General features: G+C 41.3%; 1 protein-coding gene across 8 annotated transcripts in view; it reads left to right on the plus strand.

Moving 5' to 3' along the window:
• Window positions 1-10,000, plus strand: part of LOC106873095 (protein O-linked-mannose beta-1,2-N-acetylglucosaminyltransferase 1) — a 162,579-nt gene that overhangs the window by 90,175 nt on the left and 62,404 nt on the right. For all 8 annotated transcript variants that reach the window (XR_016245193.1, XR_016245195.1, XR_016245194.1 and 5 more), the window contains exons 4-5: window positions 1,252-1,370; window positions 2,426-2,491. Coding sequence is in view for 5 of the 8 variants with exons in the window: in XM_089366612.1 (XP_089222738.1) it covers window positions 1,252-1,370; window positions 2,426-2,491 (185 nt within the window). In the remaining 3 variants the exon portion in view is untranslated. The remainder of the gene's footprint in view (window positions 1-1,251; window positions 1,371-2,425; window positions 2,492-10,000) is intronic.

Here is a 10,000-nt window from a genome sequence, read left to right on the forward strand (position 1 = left end):
GTATACATACCAACCTGTCTGCAGCAAAGTAAAGCTGAACTTGGTATCTTGGGGAGAGAATGCAAAATCCTTAATTCATATGCTACAAATGATCACAATATCTAGGACCACAAAAAATCTGCAAGGCCTTCTTAATATTTAAAGGATGATGGTTAAAACAAGATACTTTTCTTCTCAACAGCCTCCATCCAACGAATCTGCTTACAAAGCCTTGGTCGGCCCAGGGCTATCAGTAAATGACAACCTGCCAAAGGGTCCACAGTGAAACTGAACCCAAACTGCTTGTACAAGTACAAATTTGCAGAACTGTTCCACTTATGGAAATATACATGTAAAGCATCAAAATACATTTGGTGTTGTGATTATAAAGAACTTGTTCTTAGACCCCTATTTCAAGTTACATATATTTTTTTGTTAGCTGACTTCTGTCTATAAAATATGTACAGGCTTGTTTTAACAGAAATTGGTACATTAAACAGTAGAGCTGATGGGACCATTTTATTGTTTCTTTTATTCAAGAATCATAATGCTGGACAAAATGCTTTATGGTTTTTGATACAGATCTTTAAGTTCTTAATTCTGCTGAAATCAACTTATGCTATTTATCCCTTCTGGAGTCAATAAGATTAAGAAAATAAGGTACAAATCAAGCAGCTGTTCCCTCCCAACATATTTCTGGTTTGCCTGTATAAGGAATCAATATTTCCATTATTTTTAAGATTGACTTTGACAGGTTTGCAAATTCAGGAGTTTGTAGTTTTTGGAACAGTTATTTAGATGGAAGTTTTTCATGAGTTGTTAATGCAGGTATGGATGCATGGTTAAGAAGCTCACTTTATAACAGTGTGCTTTCAGGTACTGTCCCACTGTGTGACACCTTGGGGAAGTGTTTTCTACTATAGTCCCATGACAAGTGTGTTATGAGTGAATTTGGTAGACAGAAACAGAATGGAAATCTGTCATATATTTGTGTGTTTGTCTGCATGTCATTGTATGAACATCACTTAAGCTGTAATGACTTTATTGTCCTCCTATAAACAAAATTTTTCTCACTTTTGATGTGTGAAAACTTAAATTAGTTGAAAATAAGGGCTGGCATAAAGAAGGGCATTTGACCATAGCACACTGCCTCAAAATAAGTTCAGAACTCCCAATCTAACATGGAAAAAAGGACATAAAAATGATGATGATATATTTTTGATCAATGGTTTTTACTCTTTTTATTTAACCTGACATCTCTTTTCTTTCCAGCTGGAGTGAGCACTGACATCCATGATAAACAGTCTAAAAATGAGAAATTAGGAAGAACTCTTTCTGTGATAGTAGTATCCAGTAAGGATGCGGTTAGTGTCTCAGTTGATGGGACAGCGGTAGGTTCCATTTCATTTCTAGTAACAGTTTTAACAATTTGCTTTTCAATGGCATGTTTTCTTTAGTGGCTAGGGTATTCAGCTCACAATCGTAAGGTCATGAATTTGATTCCTGCCTGCACATTGTGTCCTTGAGCAAGACACTTTATTTCATGTTGCTCCAGTCCACTCAGCTGGCAAAAACGAGTCATATCTGTAATGCAAAGAGCCAGCCTTGTCATGTTGTGTCATGCTAAATGTCCCTGAACATTACGTTAAGAGTATGCATGTTTGTGGTGTGCCCAGCCATTGATTTCAATGAGCAGGCTGTTCCAGTCATCAGATCAACTCAAACTCTTGTTATCATAACCGATGGAGTGCCAGTAAGTAAGTAAATGAATTAACTACAAAAGAAAGAAAAAAAAAATGAAGAAGACAAAGAAGAGAAAATGGTTCCTGCCCACAGTTCTTGGAACAGTTGTAATATTGATCATGACTAATATTAGTAAAGTTTGTGAATTCACTTCTAAACACCTGGCAGTAATATCACATCATTTCTGTCATTCTTCTATAATAATCAATAACTAGATTGTTCTTTTGGTTGTTGTCCTTATCAAATCACTCATGTTTGTTGAGAACCAGAAAGTTTTGTTCTGTTGGAATCTCACTACTAGATTTTTCCTCAGAAACTTACTTTACCATCACATTTTGTCCTTATCATTATTATAAATCAGCAAGACATCAAGCTGGCAGAATTGTTAGTAGCATTTTGTCCATCTTTACATTGTGAGTTCAAATTCTGCCAAGGTCAACTTTGCTTTCCACTTTATCACTGGGGTCATGAGCTAATTGCTGATCTCGGCCAAGATGATTACCATCAGTGCAACCTAATTGCCTGATAAAAAAAGCCATTGTCATGGGGTTATTAATCAGCTGCTAACTCTACTTCAAATTCAAAACTGATTCTGATTCAGACTGTTTTGAAATTTATTTTGAAGCAGCTTTTTGTATTGTAATTGAATTTTTACTTCTTTAATTATGTCCCTACTTGATTCTTTATTCTTTGTTTCTTTAAGGTTTTGCATGATGAAGAACCTGATAAAAACCGAGGCATTCATGTTATTGTCCTGAACCAAGCAACAGTAAGTGACTGTTTGTTTGTTTGTATGTGAGTGTATGTTTGTATGTTACTCTATTGTTCTTGGAAGGTGTCTTTCTGATAGGTTTCCTTCTTCACACAGAATATGCCTTTTGAAAAATGAAACTAGTATTTATTTTCTAACTAGATCATTTGAGGTTTGCTGAGTTTGAGAGGCAGGCATACTATCTATGTAAATGAACTATTATCTGAAATGTCAAGAAATAATCAATATAAGTACTATTTTGAGTGTGTGATCACCATTTAATGCCCACTTCTCCATGCTTGCATGGGTCAAACAGAATTTGTTGAGATAGATTTTCTATGGCTGGATGCCCTTCTTGTCACCCACCTTCACCCGTTTCCAAGCATGGTAATATTTCCTCATTGCCAGACATGTATTCATGGAAGACTAGAAACAAACATTACTGCTTGTATGATAGGGATGCTCATTTACAACCATCATGTGATGCCAAGACCCTGGCACACACATCCATGTACACACACACACACACACACACACACACACACACACATACACATAAATGTTAGGCTTGTTTTAGTTTCCATTTACCAGATCCACTCAAGACTTTGGTCAGCCTGGTGCTATTGTAGAAGACATGTGCCATCAGCTTAAACCTGAAACCACATGGTTCGGAAGCAAATTTCTTAGCCACACAGTCGTGCTCACACCGAGGAAAACACTTTTTTAAGCCTATTCCTAATCTGGTCACTGTGCTTTCCAAACATTTACATTTACTACAAATTAGATCACCTAGGTAAGTAGAAGCTATCAGTTATTTTAGGTTTTTGGTCTCTTTTTCTTTTCAACCATATGCCCCTTTTATTTGATAATCTAAATATATTTGACCACCCCTTCATTCCTCACTCTAGTTATCACCTCCTTCCCCTTCTGTTATTCTCTTACTAGCAAGTACCTGACATGCCTTTTTATATAGATAAGACTAGACTTTTGGTCTCAATAAAGGGCTGCAGGTGGGGGAGTATCTGATATTTAATTAATTTATCATCATTAGCAGGAACTTAACTGTCAACTCCCAATGCGCTTAATTCTTAAGAGTTGGAGACAGTTTGCTGCAAATAATCTGAAAAATATAATCAGGATGAATGTAGATGTAGCCATCTCTCTTTTCCTCATTCTTGACTGCCACTATTCCAGTATGCTACTCCAAATCATGGTGGCTGTAGGGATGCATTATTTACTAAATTCATTCTGCCACAGAAATAGAAAAGAAAAGCAATGTAATTATTTTGGTTGCTAGTACTATATATCATCATCATCATCATCGTTTAACGTCCGCTTTCCATGCTAGCATGGGTTGGACGATTTGACTGAGGACTGGTGAAACCGGATGGCAACACCAGGCTCCAATCTAATTTGGCAGAGTTTCTACAGCTGGATGCCCTTCCTTACGCCAACCACTCAGAGAGTGTAGTGGATGCTTTTACGTGTCACCCGCACGAAAACGGCCACGCTTGAAATGGTGTCTTTTATGTGCCACCCGCACATGAGCCAGTCCAGGGGCACTGGCAACGATCTCGCTCGAAAACTCTACAAGGCCAGTCAGGCAGTACTGGCAACGGTCACGCTCAGGATGGTACATCTTATGTGCCACCCGCACAAGAGCCAGTCCAGGGGCCCTGGCAACGATCTCACTTGGCTTGCCGGGTCTTCTCACGCACAGCACATTTCCAAAAGTCTCGGTCAGTAGTCATCGCCTTGGTGAGGCCCAATGTACGAAGGTCTTGCCTCACCACCTCAGCCCAGGTCTTCCTGGGCCTACCTCTTCCACGGGTTCCCTCAACTGTTAGGGAGTGGCACTTTTTCACGCAGCTATCCTCATTCATTCTCACCACATGTCCAAACCAGTGCAATCGTCTCTCTTGCACACCACTACTGATGCTTCTTATGTTCAGCTTTTCTCTCAAAATACTTACACTCTGACAGGTATGCACATTTACATTACACATCCAGCGGAGCATACTGGCTTCATTCCTTGCGAGCTTACGCATGTCCTCAGCAGTCACAGCCCATGTTTCACTGTCATGTAGCATGGCTGTTCGTACACATGCGTCATACAGTTTGCCTTTTACTCTGGGTGAGAGTCCTTTTGTCGCCAGCAGAGGTAAGAGCTCTCTAAACTTGGCCCAGGCTATTCTTATTCTAGCAGTTACACTTTCAGCGCACCCACCCCCACTACTAACTTGATCACCCAGATAGCGGAAGCTATCGACTACCTCTAGTTTTTCTCCCTGGAATGCGATAGAAGTTGTTTCCTGTTTGTTTACAGTGTTTATTGCACCTGAACATCTGCCACATACAAAAACTAACTTCGTAGTTAATCTGCCTTTGGTATTGCTGCACCTCTTATGTGTCCATAGCTTGCACTGGGTACATCTTATAGAGTTACTACCTACTCCTTTACTGCATACTGAGCAGGGCCATCTACCTGAAGGGGTTTGTGTTTTATCTACCTTCCTACTTATTAGGATTTTGGTTTTTGCTAGGTTGACTCTAAGGCCCTTCGATTCTAGTCCTTGCTTCCACACCTTAAACTTCTCCTCTAGTTCTGATAGTGACTGCGCAATTAGTGCAAGGTCATCAGCATAGAGGAGCTCCCAGGGGCAACCTGTCTTGAATTCCTCTGTGATCGCCTGGAGGACTATGATAAATAGGAGGGGGCTGAGGACGGAACCTTGGTGGACCCCTACCTCTACCCGGAATTCATTACTGTACTCATTTCCAACCCTCACCTTACTGACAGCATCTCTGTACATGGCTCGCACAGCTCTCACTAACCATTCTTCTATCCCAAGTTTCCTCATTGACCACCAGATAAGGGATCGGGGGACCCTGTCAAAGGCTTTCTCCATGTCAACGAAGGCCAGATACAGAGGTTTATCCTTGGCTAGATATTTCTCCTGCAGCTGTCTCACTAGAAATATGGCATCAGTGGTGCTTTTACCTGGCACGAACCCAAACTGCATCTCATCTAAATTGATTCGCTCCCTAATTAGTTGGGCTATGACCCTCTCCATGACTTTCATAACCTGATCTAACAGCTTGAGGCCTCTGTAATTATTTGTATCTAAAGCGTCACCTTTACCTTTGTAGCAGTTTACTATGGTGCTGCTACACCAGTCATTGGGTATGACTCCTTCGTGTATCACCTGGTTCGTAATACGGGTGACTAGGCTGTAGCCAACACTGCCAGATATTTTGAGCATCTCTGCAGTGATTCCTGATGGGCCGGGGGCTTTCCCGGTCTTCATACTCTTAATTGCTTTATCTACCCTGGTACTGTCAACTCGGATAGCTGGTCCCTCTGTTGGGTCGACATACGGCAGGCTCTCTTTCTCCCATTCATTCTCTTTATTAAGCAATCCATCGTAGTGGCATCTCCAGACCTCTTTCTTTGCATCCTCATTTAGTGCAAGCGTACCATCATCCATGCGAACACATTTCTCTCCTACAACATCACTATTCTCTCTCCTACGCTGTCTTGCAACACGAAATACCTCAAGTCTTTGGTCCTCACGGCGCAGAACATTGGCAAATCTTTTCTTATCTGCTTCCCCTCTGGCTAAATAAACCTGTCGCCTAGCTTCCCTTCTGGCAGATTGGTACAATTCACTGCTACCACCGTTCTTCCAGTCCTTCCAAGCCTGTTTCTTTTGTCTAATAGCCCCGTCTACATCCTTGTTCCAACACCACGTTACTCTGGGTCGAGAGGGGACTTTACACCAGCCACAGATCTGGTCTGTGGCTCTCAACAGGTTGTCCCGCAGAAATCTCCAATTGTCTTCCACGTTGTATGATGCTATATCCCCTTCTATTTCGTCAAATGCTTCAAGTAACTTGTCTCTAAGTCTCTGTCCATTTGCAGGGTCTTTAAGTTTCCATACCCTTCTCCTCCAAGCCGGTCTACTTCTGGGCACCCATATTGCCTTGATCTCGAAGTCGCTAACTACTAATCTGTGTTGGGGTGTACATTCTTCGCCAGGGAGGGTTTTGGCATTTATAAGCCTCCCTCTTTCTCTAGTTCTGGCGAGGATGTAGTCGATTTGGCTAGAGTGTCTGCCGGATTGGTAGGTGACTAGGTGACAGGCAGGTTTCCTGAAGTTGGTATTGCAAACCATAAGATCGGTTGCATCACAGAACTCCAGCAGTCTGGTTCCCTCCTCGTTGCGGGAACCGAAGCCATAGCCTCCATGTATGCCATGGAAGCCTCCAGCACGACGTCCGACATGACCATTGAAGTCACCAGCCACAAAGAGAAGGTCTCTGTCTCTTGTCGACGAGGTAGTTTGCAAGAGGGTGTCATAGAATTGGTCTTTCAGCCCATCCGGGAGCCCCGGTTGAGGGGCATAGGCTGAGATGACAGTAGCTAGCCTATGATGAAGCACTAGTCTAATCTTAAGTACTCTGTCACATACTCTAACTACCTCGATTACTTTATCAACCCATTTCTCTGCTAGAAGTATTCCTACGCCCCCGACTCCGTCAGTGTTCCCTGCCCAGAAAAACTTGTACCTGTGTTCTTTGACTGTGAGGAACCTCGCAGAACCCCCTCTCCATCTTACTTCTTGGATGCAGCACAGATCTACGCGTCGCCGTTCAAGCATCTCAACAATCTCACCAGACCTACCTTTCAGCGTGCTGACGTTGAGAGTGCCAATCCTGACAGTGTGGGAGGAGTGGGTGTCAGAGGAGTGGGCCCGTGTGACCCTGGGATGGGGGTAAGCAGTGTCGTGAACCTGAAAAGAAAGCTTGGCAGAGTTCATAAACAAAAACAATACCTACAACCTTCATATACTACCCAATCTTTATGCGCTATAGGGTCGATAAGAGGGGGGGTATAAGGTCACAGGCAGTGTTCGCGGAAGATGATCTAAAAAAAAAGAGACTTCCGGTACTGGTGGATGGGGTGGGAGGGCGGGCGTACCGCGGGCTAATGGAGCTTCGTCGTGGGTTCTATTAGCATAGAGATTCCAATACGAAATTGTGGTGGAGTTGGAAAGCGAGCTGGTTATATGTTTGGGTTCGCACGCGAGTCGAAGAGGAAATGGTGGAAGAAGTGGTGATTCAGAGAGAGAGAGAGAGAGAGATAGAATACAATAGGGAGGGAGAGAGAGAGGGAGAGGGAGAACCAGCAGCAGTACATCATGCTGGTCAAATTCGTTAGGTTTTTAGAAAAAAGTTGAAAGAAACACAGCAGTGTTTAAACGTGAGATTAAATGTTTAAATCAGTAACAGAAATGAGAGTTAAAAATCGTAATTTTTAAAGGGGGTTAGAGACAAATTTCAGTCAGGTTTAGGCTAAGGAGCAAAACTTCAACAAGTAGAGGCGAAGACGATAGATCGCGTGAGATAGAGAAAAAAATACATAAATAATCATGAATTCAAGACATAAATGTATAGTTAGAGAAAACGAAATGGGGTGGTGGAAGGGGAGCGCATCAGAAGGGATACACACACATGTGTATGTATATATGTGTGTGTGTATATATATATATATATACATATACAAATAATATGTGAGTATATGCATATATACGTACATCTATGTACATACCTACATCTACATGTATATATAGATGCATATCTGGGTACAGGACGTTGCAAAAAAACGTGGACAAAATGATAAACAGTACAGAAAACACACAGGCCACATAGAGAACATTATGCATGTATGTATATATATATATATATATATATATATATATGTATGTATGTATATATAGCAGTAGAGAGGAGACCTAATGAGAAAGAATCAGGAGTGGGATTTGCTATCAAAACCGCTATGGTTTCAAAACTTGAGGAACTACCATGTGGTCATTTGGATCATTTAATGTCTGTAAGGCTGCCATTAAGAAAAGGTCGCTATGCAACACTCATAATTGCATATGCTCCAACTATGAATTCATCTGAGGATGATAAACTTGCCTTCTATCTATCACAGAGATTATACACAATATCCCCCATGAGGACAAAGTTGTCATTTTGGGTGATTTTAATGCTCACGTTGGTGCAGATTGGGAGACTTGAGGTGTCCTAGGAAAGCATGGGGTTGGGAGTTCCAACAGTAATGGTTTGCTACTGTTACAAATGTGCATAGAAATGGATTTATGTGTCATGAATACAATGTTTCGACTAAAGAATAAGCATAAAATGACGTGGATGCACCCTGGTTCTAAGAAATGGCAACTTATAGATTACATCCTCACCAGGAAACGAGATACTAGGGACTTTGCTATTGTACGAGTGATGCGTGGTGCAGAGTGCTGGACTGATCATAGGCTTTTGCGTGCCAAGGTGAATTTTGTTGTCAAGCCTAAGGTTAGAGCAAATAATGTCAAATTACCTAAACGGATTGATGTGAATAAACTCAAGATTCCGTCAGTACGCAGTGAGTTTGTGAGTGCGATAAATAATTTGTCCTGTGATGGAAGCTGGAAGTCATTCAAAGAAAGAGTGTATGAGATTTGTAGTAACATTCTTGGCTTTGTTGTAAAAAAACACCAAGATTGGTTTGACGATAATGATGATGAAGTTAATCTTATCTTAGAGGAGAAGTGAAAGGCATTTAACATGTTGCAAAATGTTGACATGTCAACGAACAGGACAGTGGCTACATATTTCAAGGCTGTAAAAGCAACAGTACAGAGGAAGCTATGAATGATGCAGGAAAATTGGAGGAGTGATAGATGCGATGAAATCTGAGAAGCTTCAAATGCTAACAATTCCAAACTTTTTTACTCTCTCTTGAAAAAAGTTTATGGACCAGTTTCATAAAAGGTCGCGCCACTTCGGAGCAAGGATAGCACAGAATTATTAACAAATCCTAAAGATATTGTTGGGAGATGGAAAGAACATTTTGATGAGTTGCTCAATAGACCCACTGAAGTTGATCACTCTTTTCTTGATAATATACCCGAGAGACCTATAAAACATCTTATAGCAGCAGTTCCAAACCTGGCTGAAATAAAAGCAGTAATCAAGAAATTGAACTATGGAAAGGCCCCTGGTATGGATGGACTAGGTGCAGAGATATTTAAATAGGGTGGTGATCATCTTTGTGCAATGTTGACGGATGTGATTCAGAGGGTTTGGCAAAGTGAAGAGGTTCCTCCAGATTGGCGTGATGCAACTATGGAGATACTTTATAAATCTAAAAGTGGGAAGGATGTCTGTGATAATTATCGCGGCATCTGTCTGTTAACTGTTACAGGAAAGGTCCTCTGTAGGATAATGCTGGATAGATTGCTCCTGCACATTGCTGATGAGGTTCTGCCAGAATCGCAATGTGGGTTTAGGGATAGTAGGAGTGCTATGGATATGATATTTTCAGCTAGACAGTTGCAAGAGAAGTGCATCGAACAGGATATGGACTTATACCAGGTTTTCATTGACCTAACAAAAGCGTTTGATTCTATCAATAGAATTTCACTTTGGGAGATCCTAAAAAAGCTAAGATGCCCTGAAAAATTT

The sequence above is a fragment of the Octopus bimaculoides genome, chromosome 19 (genome assembly GCF_046866305.1).
Source record: "Octopus bimaculoides isolate indiv1 chromosome 19, ASM4686630v1, whole genome shotgun sequence".
Taxonomy (NCBI): domain Eukaryota; kingdom Metazoa; phylum Mollusca; class Cephalopoda; order Octopoda; family Octopodidae; genus Octopus; species Octopus bimaculoides.